Source organism: Notolabrus celidotus, unplaced genomic scaffold, assembly GCF_009762535.1.
Source record: "Notolabrus celidotus isolate fNotCel1 unplaced genomic scaffold, fNotCel1.pri scaffold_400_arrow_ctg1, whole genome shotgun sequence".
In the NCBI taxonomy this organism is placed as follows: Eukaryota; Metazoa; Chordata; class Actinopteri; order Labriformes; family Labridae; genus Notolabrus; species Notolabrus celidotus.
The window spans coordinates 1-20,799 of NW_023260217.1; the positions used below are offsets into that span (position 1 = coordinate 1).

Here is a 20,799-nt window from a genome sequence, read left to right on the forward strand (position 1 = left end):
TACACTCATCATGCCATCATCATTATATCCTGTATACAGACACATGGAGGTAACCTGCTGCCATCCAGGGTCGGCTTGTTATGGAATGACCCTCTATCCAGCATCGTTCTCCTGCTCCTCCTGCAACACCAAGGTGTTCCCAGGCTTAGGTGGGATAATTCAATCCCTCAAACTACCTCAGGGTCTCCTTCAGGGTCTCCTTCAGGGTTTCCTTCAGGGTCTCCTTCAGGGTCTCCTCCCAGTTGGATGCACCTAGAAAAACCTCCAAAAGGAAGAGCCCAGCAGGATCCTAATCAGATGCCTAAACCACTGATCAGCCTCTTGTATCTGCAGACTCATTCTTTCAGTCCCTACCCAGGAAGCAACCTTTAGGTGTCACGAACAGGTGACCCAGCTGCACGTCCCTTTGTCTCTCTTGCATTCAGAGACAAGTCGCCTTAAAGAGAACCACAACAACTCTACAAGAACCCTCGTCTGTCCAGCAGCAGTCACAGAGCGACTTGTTCTGTTCACCTGAGGAGCGTTAACGAGATCAATCTTGAAAAGGTGGCGAGTGTTTTTAAGAAGAGCTGTCTCTAAAAAGCTTCAGACATGTTGAGACTTTACAGAGAGAGAGATTTAAAGTCAGACACTCTAAAGAGCAGATGAAGAATTTAACTTTTGAATCGTCTCCACTCTGTGTTATTTTAATGTCTCCACTCTGTGTTATTTTAATGTCTCCACTCTGTGTTATATTAATGTCTCCACTCTGTGTTATTTTAATGTCTCCTCTCTGTGTTATATTAATGTCTCCACTCTGTGTTATATTAATGTCTCCACTCTGTGTTATTTTAATGTCTCCACTCTGTGTTATATTAATGTCTCCACTCTGTGTTATATTAATGTCTCCACTCTGTGTTATATTAATGTCTCCACTCTGTGTTATATTAAAGTCTCCACTCTGTGTTATTTTAAAGTCTCCACTCTGTGTTATATTAATGTCTCCACTCTGTGTTATTTTAATGTCTCCACTCTGTGTTATATTAATGTCTCCACTCTGTGTTATATTAATGTCTCCTCTCTGCGTTATTTTAATGTCTCCACTCTGCGTTATTTTAATGTCTCCACTCTGTGTTATATTAATGTCTCCACTCTGTGTTATATTAATGTCTCCACTCTGTGTTATTTTATTGTCTCCACTCTGCGTTATTTTAATGTCTCCACTCTGCGTTATTTTAATGTCTCCACTCTGTGTTATTCTAATGTCTCCACTCTGTGTTATTTTATTGTCTCCACTCTGCGTTATATTAATGTCTCCACTCTGTGTTATATTAATGTCTCCACTCTGTTATTCTAATGTCTCCACTCTGTGTTATTTTATTGTCTCCACTCTGTGTTATATTAATGTCTCCACTCTGTGTTATATTAATGTCTCCACTCTGTGTTATATTAATGTCTCCACTCTGTGTTATATTAATGTCTCCACTCTGTGTTATTTTAATGTCTCCACTCTGTATTATTTTAATGTCTCCACTCTGTGTTATATTAATGTCTCCACTCTGTGTTATATTAATGTCTCCACTCTGTTATTCTAATGTCTCCACTCTGTGTTATTTTATTGTCTCCACTCTGTGTTATATTAATGTCTCCACTCTGTGTTATATTAATGTCTCCACTCTGTGTTATATTAATGTCTCCACTCTGTGTTATATTAATGTCTCCACTCTGTGTTATTTTAATGTCTCCACTCTGTATTATTTTAATGTCTCCACTCTGTGTTATTTTAATATCTCCACTCTGTATTATTTTAATGTCTCCACTCTGTGTTATATTAATGTCTCCACTCTGTTATATTAATGTCTCCACTCTGTATTATTTTAATGTCTCCACTCTGTATTATATTAATGTCTCCACTCTGTGTTATATTAATGTCTCCACTCTGTATTATATTAATGTCTCCACTCTGTGTTATATTAATGTCTCCACTCTGTGTTATATTAATGTCTCCACTCTGTGTTATATTAATGTCTCCACTCTGTTATATTAATGTCTCCACTCTGTGTTATATCAATGTCTCCACTCTGTGTTATATTAATGTCTCCACTCTGTGTTATATTAATGTCTCCACTCTGTGTTATTTTAATGTCTCCACTCTGTGTTATATTAATGTCTCCACTCTGTGTTATTTTAATGTCTCCACTCTGTGTTATTTTAATGTCTCCACTCTGTGTTATATTAATGTCTCCACTCTGTGTTATATTAATGTCTCCACTCTGTGTTATATTAATGTCTCCACTCTGTGTTATATTAATGTCTCCACTCTGTTATATTAATGTCTCCACTCTGTGTTATATTAATGTCTCCACTCTGTGTTATACTAATGTCTCCACTCTGTGTTCTGAAACTCAGTCTCAGGATTTATGGGCGTCTCTGGATCCGTCTCTGAGGATTGGAACTGAAGCTTTCTCCTCTTCTGTACTCTCAGACTCTTAGTGGCTCAACATGCTGCTGGGATGAATTAAGCAGGGTGAATCTCTCTCCAGGAACTGTTTCAAATGTCTGTCTGTGTTGTCGGGGAGCTTTCTTTTGGCAGGACGGATCATTTCCTACTTTTGTTTAGGCCGGAGGAAACATGAGTCACTTGTTTTTGATGGGAGCGAGTCTCCATGAGAGAGACAGAGAGAGAGAGAGAGAGAGAGAGAGAGAGAGGACGTACTCATGCAGCGGTTGACGTCCTTCCCTCTCTGTCCGTAGTGTCCGGCGGGGCAGGCGTGGAGACAGGTGCCGTGGTGAGACATCCCATCCCTCTGCAGGAACAGGAAGAGGCGCTCAGGGCAACGCACGCAGCCGTTGTCCCGGGAACACTCCAGACAGCTGCGACAGTCCTCTGCTGTGTCTCTGTGAGCTGGAGGAGACAATGGAGACAAGTTCAGACTGGAGGAGACAACAGAGACAAGTTCAGACTGGAGGAGACAACAGAGACAAGTTCAGACTGGAGGAGACAACAGAGACAAGATCAGACTGGAGGAGACAACGGAGACAAGATCAGACTGGAGGAGACAACAGAGACAAGATCAGACTGGAGGAGACAACAGAGACAAGATCAGACTGGAGGAGACAACGGGGACAAGTTCAGACTGGAGGAGACAACAGGGACAAGTTCAGACTGGAGGAGACAACAGAGACAAGATCAGACTGGAGGAGACAACAGGGACAAGTTCAGACTGGAGGAGACAACGGAGACAAGTTCAGACTGGAGGAAGCAACAGAGACAAGTTCAGACTGGAGGAGACAACAGGGACAAGTTCAGACTGGAGGAGACAACAGAGAAAAGTTCAGACTGGAGGAGACAACCGAGACAAGTTCAGACTGGAGGAGACAACAGAGACAAGTTCAGACTGGAAGAGACAACAGAGACAAGTTCAGACTGGAGGAGACAACAGAGACAAGTTCAGACTGGAGGAGACAACGGAGACAAGTTCAGACTGGAGAAGACAACAGAGACAAGATCAGCCTGGAGGAGACAACAGAGACAAGTTCAGACTGGAGGAGACAACAGAGACAAGTTCAGACTGGAGGAGACAACAGAGACAAGTTCAGACTGGAGGAGACAACGGAGACAAGTTCAGACTGGAGAAGACAACGGAGACAAGATCAGACTGGAGGAGACAACGGAGACAAGATCAGACTGGAGGAGACAACGGAGACAAGTTCAGACTGGAGGAGACAACGGAGACAAGATCAGACTGGAGGAGACAACAGTGACAAGTTCAGACTGGAGGAGACAACAGAGACAAGATCAGACTGGAGGAGACAACAGAGACAAGATCAGACTGGAGGAGACAACAGAGACAAGTTCAGACTGGAGGAGACAACGGAGACAAGTTCAGACTGGAGGAGACAACAGAGACAAGTTCAGACTGGAGGAGACAACAGAGACAAGATCAGACTGGAGGAGACAACAGAGACAAGATCAGACTGGAGGAGACAACAGGGACAAGTTCAGACTGGAGGAGACAACAGAGACAAGTTCAGACTGGAGGAGACAACAGAGACAAGATCAGACTGGAGGAGACAACAGAGACAAGTTCAGACTGGAGGAGACAACAGAGACAAGTTCAGACTGGAGGAGACAACAGAGACAAGTTCAGACTGGAGGAGACAACAGAGACAAGATCAGACTGGAGGAGACAACAGGGACAAGTTCAGACTGGAGGAGACAACAGAGACAAGTTCAGACTGGAGGAGACAACAGAGACAAGATCAGACTGGAGGAGACAACAGAGACAAGATCAGACTGGAGGAGACGACAGGGACAAGTTCAGACTGGAGGAGACAACAGAGACAAGATCAGGCTGGAGGAGACAACGGAGACAAGTTCAGACTGGAGGAGACAACAGAGACAAGATCAGACTGGAGAAGACAATGGAGACAAGTTCAGACTGGAGAAGACAACGGAGACAAGTTCAGACTGGAGGAGACAACAGAGACAAGTTCAGACTGGAGGAGACAACAGAGACAAGTTCAGACTGGAGGAGACAACGGAGACAAGTTCAGACTGGAGGAGACAACAGGGACAAGTTCAGACTGGAGGAGACAACAGAGACAAGTTCAGACTGGAGGAGACAACAGAGACAAGTTCAGACTGGAGAAGACAACGGAGACAAGTTCAGACTGGAGGAGACAACAGAGACAAGATCAGACTGGAGGAGACAACAGAGACAAGTTCAGACTGGAGGAGACAACAGAGACAAGTTCAGACTGGAGGAGACAACAGAGACAAGATCAGACTGGAGGAGACAACAGAGACAAGTTCAGACTGGAGGAGACAACAGAGACAAGTTCAGACTGGAGGAGACAACGGAGACAAGTTCAGACTGGAGGAGACAACAGAGACAAGATCAGACTGGAGGAGACAACAGAGACAAGTTCAGACTGGAGGAGACAACAGGGACAAGATCAGACTGGAGGAGACAACAGAGAAAAGTTCAGACTGGAGGAGACAACAGAGACAAGATCAGACTGGAGGAGACAACAGAGACAAGTTCAGACTGGAGGAGACAACAGAGACAAGTTCAGACTGGAGGAGACAACAGAGACAAGTTCAGACTGGAGGAGACAACAGGGACAAGTTCAGACTGGAGGAGACAACAGAGACAAGTTCAGACTGGAGGAGACAACAGAGACAAGATCAGACTGGAGGAGACAACAGAGACAAGATCAGACTGGAGGAGACAACAGGGACAAGTTCAGACTGGAGGAGACAACAGAGACAAGTTCAGACTGGAGGAGACAACAGAGACAAGATCAGACTGGAGGAGACAACAGAGACAAGTTCAGACTGGAGGAGACAACAGAGACAAGTTCAGACTGGAGGAGACAACAGAGACAAGTTCAGACTGGAGGAGACAACAGAGACAAGATCAGACTGGAGGAGACAACAGGGACAAGTTCAGACTGGAGGAGACAACAGAGACAAGTTCAGACTGGAGGAGACAACAGAGACAAGATCAGACTGGAGGAGACAACAGAGACAAGATCAGACTGGAGGAGACGACAGGGACAAGTTCAGACTGGAGGAGACAACAGAGACAAGATCAGGCTGGAGGAGACAACGGAGACAAGTTCAGACTGGAGGAGACAACAGAGACAAGATCAGACTGGAGAAGACAACGGAGACAAGTTCAGACTGGAGAAGACAACGGAGACAAGTTCAGACTGGAGGAGACAACAGGGACAAGTTCAGACTGGAGGAGACAACAGAGACAAGTTCAGACTGGAGGAGACAACAGAGACAAGTTCAGACTGGAGAAGACAACGGAGACAAGTTCAGACTGGAGGAGACAGAGACAAGATCAGACTGGAGGAGACAACAGAGACAAGTTCAGACTGGAGGAGACAACAGAGACAAGTTCAGACTGGAGGAGACAACAGAGACAAGATCAGACTGGAGGAGACAACAGAGACAAGTTCAGACTGGAGGAGACAACAGAGACAAGTTCAGACTGGAGGAGACAACGGAGTCAAGTTCAGACTGGAGGAGACAACAGAGACAAGATCAGACTGGAGGAGACAACAGAGACAAGTTCAGACTGGAGGAGACAACAGGGACAAGATCAGACTGGAGGAGACAACAGAGACAAGTTCAGACTGGAGGAGACAACAGAGACAAGATCAGACTGGAGGAGACAACAGAGACAAGATCAGACTGGAGGAGACAACAGAGACAAGTTCAGACTGGAGGAGACAACAGAGACAAGTTCAGACTGGAGGAGACAACAGGGACAAGTTCAGACTGGAGGAGACAACAGAGACAAGTTCAGACGCTCTGGAGGTCAACGCTCTGGACTTTAGGATTTATCATTCTGTCACTTTTTAATTTGATCTCTATCTTTATGTAGAGTTTCATCATTTTATAACTTTAATTTTTTATATTGATTTTTATTTTATTTTATTGTTTTATTTATTTTTAAATATTAGTTTTTTGTATTATTTCTCTGATCAGTTTTATTTTCATTTTTAGAACCTTTATTTTATTTTTTACACATTAATTCTAACCTTTTATTCTTAGTTATTTGTAATGACATATTTTATTTGTTTGTTGCTGTAAATTACATTTGATTAACATGAAAGGTGCTTATTAATTAAAGCTTGATTGATTGACATTCTTCCTCTTTTTTTAAAACACGTCTTTTTAAGATGACTCTGGACGACAGCTCCTTAAAGTGAAGCCAAAACATTTAGAGCTCCCCCTGCTGACTGTCTGCAGTATATTTATAAGCCCCGCCTCCTCCATGTTAACAAATGGAACATGGGTCAAAGTGCAAAATCAAACACAGGTCAAATAAATGTCAGAATTCTAGAATGTTGTCTTTGATCTTTAAAAGACAGAATTCTAGAATGTTGTCTTTGATCTTAAAGGACAGAATTCTAGAATGTTGTCTTTGATCTTAAAGGACAGAATTCTAGAATGTTGTCTTTGATCTTAAAGGACAGAATTCTAGAATGTTGTCTTTGATCTTAAAGACAGAATTCTAGAATGTTGTCTTTGATCTTAAAGACAGAATTGTAGAATGTTATCTTTGATCTTAAAGGACAGAATTCTAGAATGTTGTCTTTGATCTTAAAGACAGAATTCTAGAATGTTGTCTTTGATCTTAAAGACAGAATTCTAGAATGTTGTCTTTGATCTTAAAGACAGAATTCTAGAATGTTGTCTTTGATCTTAAAGGACAGAATTCTAGAATGTTGTTTTTGATCTTAAAGTACAGAATTCTAGAATGTTGTTTTTGATCTTAAAGACAGAATTCTAGAATGTTGTCTTTGATCTTAAAGACAGAATTCTAGAATGTTGTCTTTGATCTTAAAGGACAGAATTCTAGAATGTTGTCTTTGATCTTAAAGGACAGAATTCTAGAATGTTGTCTTTGATCTTAAAGACAGAATTCTAGAATGTTGTCTTTGATCTTAAAGACAGAATTCTAGAATGTTGTCTTTGATCTTTAAAGACAGAATTCTAGAATGTTGTCTTTGATCTTTAAAGGACAGAATTCTAGAATGTTGTCTTTGATCTTAAAGACAGAATTCTAGAATGTTGTCTTTGATCTTAAAGGACAGAATTCTAGAATGTTGTCTTTGATCTTAAAGGACAGAATTCTAGAATGTTGTCTTTGATCTTAAAGGACAGAATTCTAGAATGTTGTCTTTGATCTTAAAGACAGAATTCTAGAATGTTGTCTTTGATCTTAAAGACAGAATTCTAGAATGTTGTCTTTGATCTTAAAGACAGAATTCTAGAATGTTGTCTTTGATCTTTAAAGGACAGAATTCTAGAATGTTGTCTTTGATCTTAAAGGACAGAATTCTAGAATGTTGTCTTTGATCTTAAAGACAGAATTCTAGAATGTTGTCTTTGATCTTAAAGACAGAATTCTAGAATGTTGTCTTTGATCTTAAAGGACAGAATTCTAGAATGTTGTCTTTGATCTTAAAGACAGAATTCTAGAATGTTGTCTTTGATCTTTAAAGGACAGAATTCTAGAATGTTGTCTTTGATCTTAAAGGACAGAATTCTAGAATGTTGTCTTTAGATCTTAAAGACAGATTTCTAGAATGTTGTCTTTGATCTTAAAGACAGAATTCTAGAATGTTGTCTTTGATGTTGAAGACAGAATTCTAGAATGTTGTCTTTGATCTTAAAGGACAGAATTCTAGAATGTTGTCTTTGATCTTAAAGACAGAATTCTAGAATGTTGTCTTTGATCTTAAAGGACAGAATTCTAGAATGTTGTCTTTGATCTTTAAAGACAGAATTCTAGAATGTTGTCTTTGATCTTAAAGACAGAATTCTAGAATGTTATCTTTGATCTTAAAGGACAGAATTCTAGAATGTTGTCTTTGATCTTAAAGACAGAATTCTAGAATGTTGTCTTTGATCTTAAAGACAGAATTCTAGAATGTTGTCTTTGATCTTAAAGACAGAATTCTAGAATGTTGTCTTTGATCTTAAAGGACAGAATTCTAGAATGTTGTTTTTGATCTTAAAGTACAGAATTCTAGAATGTTGTTTTTGATCTTAAAGACAGAATTCTAGAATGTTGTCTTTGATCTTAAAGACAGAATTCTAGAATGTTGTCTTTGGTCTTAAAGGACAGAATTCTAGAATGTTGTCTTTGATCTTTAAAGGACAGAATTCTAGAATGTTGTCTTTGATCTTAAAGGACAGAATTCTAGAATGTTGTCTTTGATCTTAAAGACAGAATTCTAGAATGTTGTCTTTGATCTTTAAAGACAGAATTCTAGAATGTTGTCTTTGATCTTTAAAGGACAGAATTCTAGAATGTTGTCTTTGATCTTAAAGGACAGAATTCTAGAATGTTGTCTTTGATCTTAAAGGACAGAATTCTAGAATGTTGTCTTTGATCTTAAAGGACAGAATTCTAGAATGTTGTCTTTGATCTTTAAAGGACAGAATTCTAGAATGTTGTCTTTGATCTTAAAGACAGAATTCTAGAATGTTGTCTTTGATCTTAAAGACAGAATTCTAGAATGTTGTCTTTGATCTTTAAAGACAGAATTCTAGAATGTTGTCTTTGATCTTTAAAGGACAGAATTCTAGAATGTTGTCTTTGATCTTAAAGGACAGAATTCTAGAATGTTGTCTTTGATCTTTAAAGACAGAATTCTAGAATGTTGTCTTTGATCTTAAAGACAGAATTCTAGAATGTTATCTTTGATCTTAAAGGACAGAATTCTAGAATGTTGTCTTTGATCTTAAAGACAGAATTCTAGAATGTTGTCTTTGATCTTAAAAGACAGAATTCTAGAATGTTGTCTTTGATCTTTAAAGGACAGAATTCTAGAATGTTGTCTTTGATCTTAAAAGACAGAATTCTAGAATGTTGTCTTTGATCTTAAAGGACAGAATTCTAGAATGTTGTCTTTGATCTTTAAAGGACAGAATTCTAGAATGTTGTCTTTGATCTTAAAGGACAGAATTCTAGAATGTTGTCTTTAAGATCAAAGACAACATTCTAGAATGTTGTCTTTGATCTTAAAGACAGAATTCCAGAATGTTGTCTTTGATCTTGAAGACAGAATTCTAGAATGTTGTCTTTGATCTTAAAGGACAGAATTCTAGAATGTTGTCTTTGATCTTTAAAGGACAGAATTCTAGAATGTTGTCTTTGATCTGAATTCTCTGATTTAGAATTGTAATAAAAAAGGGTTGGACATAAAGATAATCAGTGGCCCTTTAAATGTGTTATTGATGATATAAAAAGAGGGGATGATGTAAATGTCAGACAGAGGGATAGAGCAGTATGGTGAAACCAGGAAAAAAAGGAGACGCCACTGATCCAAAGATCCAGAACGATCTCCTGTCTCCTGAAAACTCTCCTGCTGATATGGAGATATGGACTTGTAGCTCCTGCAGGAATTCTGGTCTCCGTTTGATTTTCTGCTTCCCGTCTCACACGGTGAGTAAAATAAACTCTCCTGCTTCCTGCAGATCCAGCAGAGTCCATCAGGGTGTTATGATTCTCGTGTCCTGACCTAAATGTAATCCTGACTGAGCATCTTTAGACTCTAACAGTCTGCAGAATGATAATCAACAGAAAGAGGAGGAATGCTCTCCGCCTGACGGAGAGAGGAGATGAAGTGGAGAGACGGGACGCCGGGATGGAAAGATGAGCTGAGGCTGCAGAGATGAAGAGCAGGCGGTGAGTGTGCGTGAGTCCAAACCATCATATCTGATCCTGACAGAATACCTGTGGCTGACTGCCCACGACTGCTCAGGGTGTGTGTGTGTGTGTGTGTGTGTGTGTGTGTGTGTGTGTGTGTGTGTGTGTGTGTGTGTGTGTGTGTGAGCTACTGAAACTTAGTTTGGTAATGAAAGGTCAAAGTTCACGCAGCTCGTCAGCTTCATTTAAACATCGTTATCTACACCTCCAGAAAAGTTTGGAGCCACTTTCACTCCTCTGTCAGACTCTCCTTCTCTGCAGACAGTCCTGCTGCAGACGGTCCTGCTGCAGACAGTCCTGCTGCAGTCAGTCCAGCTGCAGACAGTCCTGCTGCAGTCAGTCCAGCTGCAGACAGTCCTGCTGCAGACAGTCCAGCTGCAGACAGTCCTGCTGCAGACAGTCCTGCTGCAGTCAGTCCAGCTGCAGACAGTCCTGCTGCAGACAGTCCAGCTGCAGACAGTCCTGCTGCAGACAGTCCAGCTGCAGACAGTCCTGCTGCAGACGGTCCTGCTGCAGACAGTCCAGCTGCAGACATTCCAGCTGCAGACAGTCCTGCTGCAGACGGTCCTGCTGCAGACAGTCCAGCTGCAGACAGTCCTGATGCAGACAGTCCTGCTGCAGACAGTCCTGCTGCAGTCAGTCCAGCTGCAGACAGTCCAGCTGCAGACGGTCCTGCTGCAGACAGTCCTGCTGCAGACAGTCCAGCTGCAGACGGTCCAGCTGCAGACGGTCCTGCTGCAGACAGTCCTGCTGCAGACAGTCCAGCTGATGACAGTCCTGCTGCAGTCAGTCCAGCTGCAGACAGTCCTGCTGCAGTCAGTCCAGGTGCAGACAGTCCAGCTGCAGTCAGTCCAGCTGCAGACAGTCCTGCTGCAGTCGGTCCAGCTGGAGACAGTCCAGCTGCAGATGGTCCTGCTGCAGATGGTCCTGCTGCAGGTGAAGAGCCTTCAAACAAACACTTAACCTCTCTGACATCAGATCAGCTGACCGGTCTGGCTGTTCCGGGTGTGAATGTAAGTCATCATGAAAAATGAGAGTCTGAGTTCTGCAGCAGTGACGGAGAGTTTATACAAAGAGCAAGGCTTCATTCTTAGAGCTAAAGACCAATGCACAGGGAGGGATCCATCATAAGACGGACAGAACTTTCACCACCAACAGGAGCCTCAAAGGACCAGAGAGGCATCCAGCCATGGGGTTAAAAACTTCAGATATAACCAGGATCAAATCAAATCCAGGAAATCAGGAGAGTTGACCTTCTCTGAAATAAAAATAAAGAAGGAGATTTGATTTGTTCCTGTGATGATGTAACAACAGGAGGAGAAGTTATTTACTCCCTCCTCTGCTATGATTGTGGGTTTGATTTTGTGTTGCAGAGTGAAGTTCTGCATGAAAGGCTAGAAAGCAAGAACACTCAAACTGTATGACATGCTGTTGCAACACTTCCTCCTGTTCGGGGTCAGATCCTGGATCAAATGTCTAATGTATCAGCACAGGTTCTCCTGGAGCTCTCACCTCACCAGTGTCTCATTATCAGAGCATCGTCACCCGCTCAGATCTCTGCATGCATGATGAGGTTAGAAACTGAGAGGCTGCAGATCCTCCACAGAGGATGGATCTGTGGTTTTTGTGAAACTGGAATCAAAAAGCTTCATTCAAAGACAAACAGGACACGATGTAAGAGGCTTAATGTTGTTATATTGGATCTTTAAGAAGCTTACTAAAGAGAAGAAGCTGTGTTACAAGGCCACGCTGGATTTGGGGCTTCTAGTTGCCAGATCTGGAGTTTCTCTTGCTCTGCTGGACGAGTCTCTGAGTTGAAACCAGCTTTATAGGCAGGTTGAGTTGTTCCCTTCAAAGCTCACGTTTCCGTGTGAACACATCATGTGTTTCAGGAAACACCTTCAGACGCTCTTTAGAGACGTGACCAGGAGAAACTACAGAGAGCATCCATCACACTTCACTCTGCAGAAACACCCCAACAGCTGAGAGAGAGGGGAACCAGAGAGGAGGCAGCAGCGAGGAGTTTTCAGAGTCTAACAGATTTTTAGTCGGTCTTTAGGAAGCACTAAACAATGACCTCTGACCCCGCACATGTTTCAAGCCCTCTCTGTTTGAGATAAGTAAGACAAGATGAGGACTAAACGTGGATCACAGCACAGCAGATTTCCTCTGAATATCTCTCAGAGCTTCACTTTGAGGCTCGTGGTCACATGTGCAATAGATCTGCGGGCTTAAGAGAGGTTTGGAGGCGCGGCAGGTTTTAGGTAGCGTAAAAAACGCCGACCCCTGACCTTGCATGGGATTGCGCCGGGTTTTAACAAGCACCAGGTGGAACACGCTCCAGCGGGGTTTGAGGGAAACATGCTCGTGTTTGAAGGAGAGATTCCACGCTGGGAGTGGACTCGCATGAGGCTGTGGAGGTTAGACACGCTGCGAGGAGAGGAGGCTGAGCACAGGACGTAACGTGCTGAAATGAAGTGCATGTTGTGATGGATGTTACGTCTTAGTGTGAGGGTGAAGCAGATTTAAAAGAAGAGTAAGGAGAGTAAAGGTTCCAACAACAGAGATGTTTCCTCTTTGGCAAAACGTATGCATTGAACACAGAGACACCCCAGAGGAACATGTTCCTGCTCAAAGCTTTCTCTTCTAAGTCTCTGGAGACCAAACTGAGATTCTCACTTCAGCCTCATTCAAGTTTTAAATAGTTCTCATTAGTTTCTCCTAAAAGTCACCAGGAGGAATAACTGAGACCATGACATGAGTCTTATTTGAAGAGACAGGAAATGTGGGGAGTAGAGAGCGGGGGAAGACATGCAGGAAATGGTTGGGAATTAAACCGGGGACCCCTGTGACGAGGACTGTAGCCTCTGTATGTGGGGCGCTTAGACCGCTAGGCCACCAGCGCCCGAAAGAATCCTCCCCTTTAATTATAATAACCTGTCTAAATCCGGTCGGCCCTTTAGCAGCCCATATCTTAAATAAAGGGTCGGTCAGACCTGGGATGAAATCTCTATCTGTTGCAGTTTCTCTCAAATCCACTAAATCTTAGTGAAGTGGTTTTGTTCCACACAGACTTGTAAAGGAAGGACCAGACTGTGAAGTCAAAGAAGAGATCATTCCACATCTAAAGTCCTGATCTGAAGTGGTTCACATGTTTTAATGAGGATTGTAAGTTTGTGGATAATTCCATATAAATGTTAATTTTGCAGGGCTCTATAAATGTTGATGAAAAGATGAGCTCAGGCTCTTTCTTTGATCCATCTGAGCTCAACTTCAGACACAGAAACTGAGTCTGACTAAAACAAATGGATGAGGTTAGACTGAGAGAGCTCCCTGATTTCTCCACCTGAGCTCAAAGGAGTCACAACACCTGAGGAATACCTGAGAACCATTTCAGACTCTGACCAGATCTCCTTTGGAACTGAAAGGGAGACTAAGCTGAGACTTAGTCTCTGGAGGCAAGAATGAGAAACAGGAGACATAAGCTGTAGTCTCATGTTGCTTTCAAACAGATCTCATTGTTGTCTAGGTTCCAGGTTAGATTACTGTAACTCCCTCTTATCAGGCTGCCCCAATAAGTCTCTAAAGACTCTTCAGCTAGTTCAAAACGCTGCAGCTCGAGTATTGACTACAACTAGGAAGAGGGAGCACATCTCTCCAGTGTTAGCTTCTCTACACTGACTCCCAATAAAATGTAGAATAGAATTTAAAATCCTTCTTTTAACCTACAAAGCCCTTAATGATCAGACACCCTCGTATCTTAAAGACCTCATAGTGCCCTGTTACCCCTCTAGAACTCTACGCTCCCAACATGCAGGCCTGCTCATCGTACCTAAAGTCTCTAAAAGTAGTATGGGAGGTCGAGCCTTCAGTTATCAGGCCCCTCTCCTTTGGAATCATCTACCAGTCAGGGTCCGGGAGGCAGACACCCTCTCTACTTTTAAGAGTAGGCTTCAAACTTTCCTTTTTGATAAAGCTTATAGTTAGAGCTGGATCAGGCTTGGACCAGGTCTTAGTTATGCTGCTATAGGCTTAGACTGACACACTGGGATCCTGTCTTTCCCTCTCTCTCCTCTCTCTGCCTGTCTCTCACTTTAACTCTTCCTGTCCCATTAAAGTTACTAACCATAGACCTTTCTGGAGTCCCTGAGCTCCCTTGTCTCGTAGGTTCCTCTGAGCTGCTGCGGACGATCTGGACTCCAGCAGCAACAGCTTCTACAACTCGTCTCATCACTATCACCTCTCTCTCTTACTCCCCTCTATCTGTCTTTCCAGACCCAACACAGTCTCAGCAGATGTGTGTCTAACATGAGTCTGGTCCTGCTGGAGGTTTCTGCCTGTTAAAGGAAGTTTGTCCTCTCCACTGTAACTAGCTAAATACTGTGAGGTGTAATGCTCATGGTGGATTAAGGTGGGGTCAGACTGAGTCTGATCCTGTCTTGGTGTTGGGTCTCTGTTCATAATTTGACATAGAGTGGTCTAGACCTGCTCTGTTTGTAAAAGAGTCTTGAGATAACGTTTGTTGTGATTTGGAGCTATACAAATAAAGATTGATTGATTGATTGATTGACTGATTGATTGATTGATTGATTGATTGATTGATTGATTGATTGATTGGTTGATTGATTGATTGATTGATTGATTGATTGATTGATTGATTGATTGATTGATTGGTTGATTGGTTGATTGATTGATTGATTGATTGATTGTCTAGGAGACAGAAATGAAACATTTTTGAGATCTCCTCTCTGAATTTATTTTCCTATTGGAATAAACCAGTCCTGTCACTTCTTTAGGTTTAGAAAGTCGTGCATCAACATGAACTCTTATTGAGATCTCTTCATCCTCAGAGGAGCATGCACAGCTTCTACAAACACACCCTGTCTGCACTTCTCTTTTAAATGTTTCCATGACGATGATCATGGTGCAAAACCACGAGGTGCAGACAGAGGTGATTTAAGGATGTTTAAATGTAGCCTGTTCACAGATTTGTTCCCTAACTGAACTCAAACTTCAGTCCACTAAACGAGGAGCTGATAGGACGGAGTCTGTTTGAGAAAGGAAGCAGGGCAGAGATGGAGGGTCTGACTTTAATCCGCTCCCTCTCAGACCTCATGTCCCCCGGCTGTTTGTGGAGCGTAAGAACACTCAGAGACTCACGTTTGATCTGGGGTTAAAACAAAAACACACAATCATCTCTAGACTCACCAAACATTATTTTTACAAAGTCCAAAACGTCCCGCACCGAGCACCAACAGGCAGCGCCGGCACCTGCGCCTGATTACTCGCTCTCTCTCTCTCTCTCTCTCTGTAAACACGTCTGTTTGTGTTTGCACGCTGGACGCTCCACCTAGTGCTCCGAGGTGTGTGAGGTAAACGCAGGCAAAGAAACACAAAGAATTACCTCTCTATGAAACAGGCCAAGACTTTGAGTTCCTGCTGCAGAGTTCACAGAGAGCTGGGATGTGTGAATCCAGCAGAACTAAGAAAATAAGATCCACTTGAAGTTCTGACATCTTGTCTTTAACATCAGGAAGTGTTCAAGAGAATCAACAAGTCTGATGTTTGAAGGTCGGTGTTAGAACTCCAGTGTCTGCTTGTTGTATTTGGAGCCTGTCAGGACCTTTAAGGACTCATTTGTTGGCCATGGACACCAAACTGACTACTGCAGGGGTGTTTTAACTGTTTTTGTTCCTGTGTGTGTCCGGGGATCCTGCGTGTAACCATGGTAACATTGTTTACATACAAAATCAGCTGTTAGCAGCCCGTAGCATGTCGATGCTAAACGATGCTAGGCCCGATGTTCCCTGTGAGCTGAGGAGAAGGAGGCGAGGACGACGTGCTGGTACTGAGGTGCAGGCTAAGAAAAGACCACATGGACCTGTCCTTCCACCCACTGTTATGGGGACTGTAAGATCTATCTACGATAAGGTGGACCAGCTAACCCAGCACCAGAGTAGCATCATGCTAACAGAGCTAACACCGAGGACACGAACGCCACATTGGAAGGATTTCACCTGCTGTGGGCGGACAGGATACAGGAGAGCCAGACTGGACTAACTGGGGAAGAAGACCAGCTCAGTCCTGGACCCTGTGGAGGTGGTGGCTGACAGGAGGATTATGACCAAGCTGTCGTCTCTGATGGACATTTCTTTCATATATATATTCTTGTTAAATTCTTGTTCTGTACACCTTCTTGTTTGCTGCTGTGACTCCATGAATTTCATGGGGGAGGAATAAAGGAGGATCTTATCTGATCTGAAGTTCCTGGTTTGAATGTGGTCATACTGTGAAGTCTGTCTCTGCACACCCTGATCCGTGGTTCTGTCCCCTCCCTCTGAACTCAGCAGTCACAGGTGCTCTCAGTTACCTCCAGTATCCATACAGAGACGTAAATCACACTAATGGACGTTGAAGCAGACTTCTGCAGGTCCACTCCTCCTGTGTAAAAAGTGCAAAGTGGGTCGCTGAGGGAGAGAGGGCGAGGGGGGAGAGCTGAAATTAAACGAGGATATAAATCTCTACGCTGTGACGTGATGGATCCTGACAGCGGGTCAACCTGTCATACCAACAGAACACAGTTTGACCTCTGAGACCTGAGGATGTTTCCTGACCTGAAGCTGTGAGCATGAAATATCTGCAGGGACACGTCAGCGTCTCCTCCACGTTGAACTTCTGCACGCCGTCTCAGAATCAACATGTTTACATTTCTGTAAAATGTCCCTGCATATCTGCAGTTTGTGCAAAGTTTGAGTCAATGGTTTTTGCATCCTCACACTCTCTGGGAGTTCTCTCCACATGTCTAACTTCTGCTTGTTGGACGTTTGTTTTAATAAAAGGCTGAGCCTGTAATCCTCTGAGCAGAGCTGCAGAGTGTTTCATGTGTTTGTTGATTCCCCCTCTCTTAATGGGATTTATTCCTCCCGGCTCTGTTAGCTCTGCAGCGTTTAAACGTCTGAAGCTGCTGTCACAAGCTGTTAAGTTGAATGAGAGTCAGCGGCGCCTAATGGCTCCATGCAGACCCTCTAATCATCCTCCAACGCCTCTCCTCGGCTCGCCTCTCAGGGTGCAAACGTCGGAAGCCAAACTGACGCTGTAATTGAGACCGGATGACGCTCCATTAGTCCTGAATTCCTGAGGAAATGCCAGACAGCAGCGGCGGTGGCGGTGAGCGTGAGGGTCAAGGCGTACCTGCTCAGGACCGGGTTCAGGAGGGGAGTCTCTGCTCGCTGCAGAGCGTCTGCTGGTTCAGAGCTTAACGAGGAGCGACACCAGGATCAGGATCTGGCACGATGAGGAGGTTTAGTTCTGACATGAGAAACGTCTCTGTCAGCGTCTGCAGCTGCGTCTCATTAATGACTTAAAGATCCTGTCTGTGAGACACGGAGCGTCTTCATTTATCTTTACTCCATTAAATCAGAGAAACGATGCTGAGACCGTCAAACACTCTAAAACTGTGGATTCCACTCAAACACAATAAATCATCTCTTCTGTTTTTAAATGTTGGATCAAATTCTTTAAAATGATCTCTAAAAACTTCAGCTCAACTTCTCAACTTCTTTTCAAACATCCGCCGAACTCCTCTGTATCAGAAGAACTTTTACCCCTAGTGGTCGTTTGGAGAACTGCAGGGTGTATTTATTAATATTACTAAAGTATCAGGCATGGATGTGGTCTCAAAACAGTTATTTTATCCTCAATAAAATAATGTGAAAAGTTAAGTTAAATTAACAAATGTTTTTAAATTTGATGTTTTTGTTTTAAATTCAATATTTCTGTTTTAAATGTAATAGTTTTTTTATTTGCTATTTATTTTTTACATTTAATATACTTTTTTAGATTAAATATTTTTGTTTTAAATGTAATATTGAAATTTTAAATTTAATAAATTTGTTTTAAATTTAATATTAATGGTTTAAATTTGATATTTTTGTTTTTAATTTAATCTTTTGTTTTAAATTTAATATTTATGTTTTAAATTGAATAGTTTATTAATTTATTTGATATTTATTTTTAACATTTAATATTTTTATTTTGAATTTAATATTTCTGTTTTAAATGTAATATTTGTGTTCTGTGTAAATTAAATACTTTTGTTTTAAATTTAATATTTATGTTTTAAATTGAATAGTTTCTTTTTTTCGTTTGATATTTATTTTTAAAATTTAATATTTATGTTTCTAATTTAATATTTTGTTTTAAATTTAATATTTATGTTTTAAATTGAATAGTTTCTTTTTTTATTTGATATTTATTTTTAACATTTAATATTTTTGTTTTAAATTTAATAGTTTTTTTATTTGATATTTATTTTTTACATTTAATATACTTGTTTTAAATTAAATATTTTTGTTTTAAATGTAATATTTAATTTTTAAATTTAATATTAAGGTTTTAAATTTGATATTTTTGTTTTTAATTTAATATTTTGTTTTAAATTTAACATTTATGTTTTAATTGAATAGTTTATTTTTTTATTTGATATTTATTTTAAACATTTAATATTTTTGTTTTAAATTTAACATTTTCCTGCAGTAAACCGTTAAAGTTTAAATGTGTTGGCCTCAGTGTTTATGTTAATATGGAGTCAGTTCTGATTAAAGATGACAGAGAGGAATATGAAGAAAGAAATGCATGAAGAAGAGAGAAAAAACACAAAGGAGTTAATAAAAGTTTAAAAAGTTTTATATATATATATATATAAATATATTAAAATGCTTGTTTTGAGTTTATTGTTGGTAAAAGTTTGCAGACTGTTTTAATGGAGGAGTTTTGTTCAAAGTTTTCAGTAAGTTAGAGGACGATGGTCCTTCTAAAGAAACGTATCAGAGAGTTTATCAGGAGAGAAAATAAATTGAATAAAAACTTCATATTATTTCACATTTTGTAAATTTAACAGGTTTAGTTGAATTCTTTGATTAAAAACAAAGTTTCTGAGTGACCCTCCAGGAGGCACATCCAGTCAGTGTCATGCACGCCGCCTGGAGGAGCGTCAGCGTGTGACCTTAAAGCTGCACGCCCTGAAATCCTCGTGTCTCCTCGTGTCACGCCGTACTCACCGCTTTGCTTCTGCACGACACCGGCGCCCATCCTGATCACCTCACAAAGCAAGGACATCACAAAGGCAAAGACTCGCAGATGCATCTGGGCTGCTGGCGAGCGCCCGCTTCAGCGCCGGGTCGGGAACATCTGCAGGGACTCCAGGTGGTTGGGGGGGGGCCCCCGGGGGGTTCGGGTCAGAGGTTTAGATCCACAGAGAGGGACTGAAGGACGCTCAGGGGGTTCCAAAGGTGATGGAGGTGAAGGTGAGAAGAGACAGGAGAAAGTCCTCCTCGTGTCTGTCCTGTTTCACGCCGCAGATTCAGACCTGAGACCGCGAGGACACGAGGACCCGGACGCCATAAACCAGAGAAGAAGAAGAAGAAGAGGAGCGGGAGGCTTGGTGGAGAGGAGGTGGAGAGGAGAGCAGAGCCGTGTCTCCACACTGGCAGCTCGCAGGGAAAACTCACCATTTAACTACCACTGTCGAATTTGCGATAAACGAGCTCCACTTATCCCACAACCATCTTTAACCCTTTGTGGGGCCTAAGTGGTTCCATATTTCCCTCCTGATCCCCCCCCCCCTCCCTCTGGCTCTATCTATTGTTGTTCAGTCTCTTCTTTTTATTATCCTGCTGCAGTTTCCCTGAGCCGGGCGCTGCTCTCCTTTAGTCTGTTAAAAGCAGGCACAAAGTAAACTTCATGTGACCACCCTGAGAGCGAGAGCAGCAGCTGGGGAACATGTCTGAAGAGAGGGACATACAGAGGGTGGTGTTTATGAAGCTGTGGTGGAGATACAGAATGTGTGTACAGGAGGAGAATCTGACTCTTTGGCTGCTCCTAAACTTTAATCTAAACCGTGACTGTTACGTAAAGATGAAGTATGTCGTATAAACTCTCTGTGCAGAAACGTTCGGCTGACTCTCTCCAAACTGAAAATGTGCACAGCATACCTGGAATACTTCAAGCCTCCAGACCTGCAGACAATAGAACTGGTGATGTGTTTCAGTAATGAGTGAGTGAATGGGTTAGTACTGCAGAGACCGTGCATGAGGAGAGGGACACTTTGAGGTTTGGTTCATTTTGTTTGAGGATAAAATTCAATTAAATTCAAGTCGAGAGCTCGTTCACTAAATAACAACATAAAGATGAATCAGGAGTCTGATCATTTAGAAACATTCCTTTATAATGTGGCTGAAAATGTACTCTGAGTCTGAGGTGCCAATGACTGCAGTTCCCCAACTGGCCACTTAGGGCTGACTCCACAAGTGAGTGAGTTTTCGACCGAGGCAGTTTCAGGGCCGGTTCGGAGCCGGCGCTCAATTGAGAACCGTTTTCTGTGTTCTGCCCAAGAGACAACCTCCGGTCTAAAAATATGAGTCCAATGTGGAAGTGTTAAAAACTGCAGTTCATCGCCTTCATTGGATGAGTTTGAAATCAGTTATTGGTTTAGAGATTACTGATACGGTCTGCATGATTCTTTCAAGGCAGCATCTTAAAGCTGGGGTTGGTGTTCAGATTTAGATCCTCTTCTTGTTCT

General features: G+C 42.0%; 1 protein-coding gene across 1 annotated transcript; it reads right to left on the bottom strand.

Moving 5' to 3' along the window:
* Nucleotides 1-176: 176 nt before the first annotated feature.
* Nucleotides 177-19,780, bottom strand: LOC117809754 (R-spondin-2-like; the record flags this gene model as incomplete). The annotated part of the gene is made up of 3 exons (XM_034679229.1): nucleotides 19,280-19,780; nucleotides 2,696-2,884; nucleotides 177-252 (listed from the first exon to the last, which is right to left on the bottom strand). Coding segments are annotated over exons 1-3 (350 nt in total), but the record flags the coding sequence as incomplete, so codon positions are not given.
* Nucleotides 19,781-20,799: the final 1,019 nt, after the last annotated feature.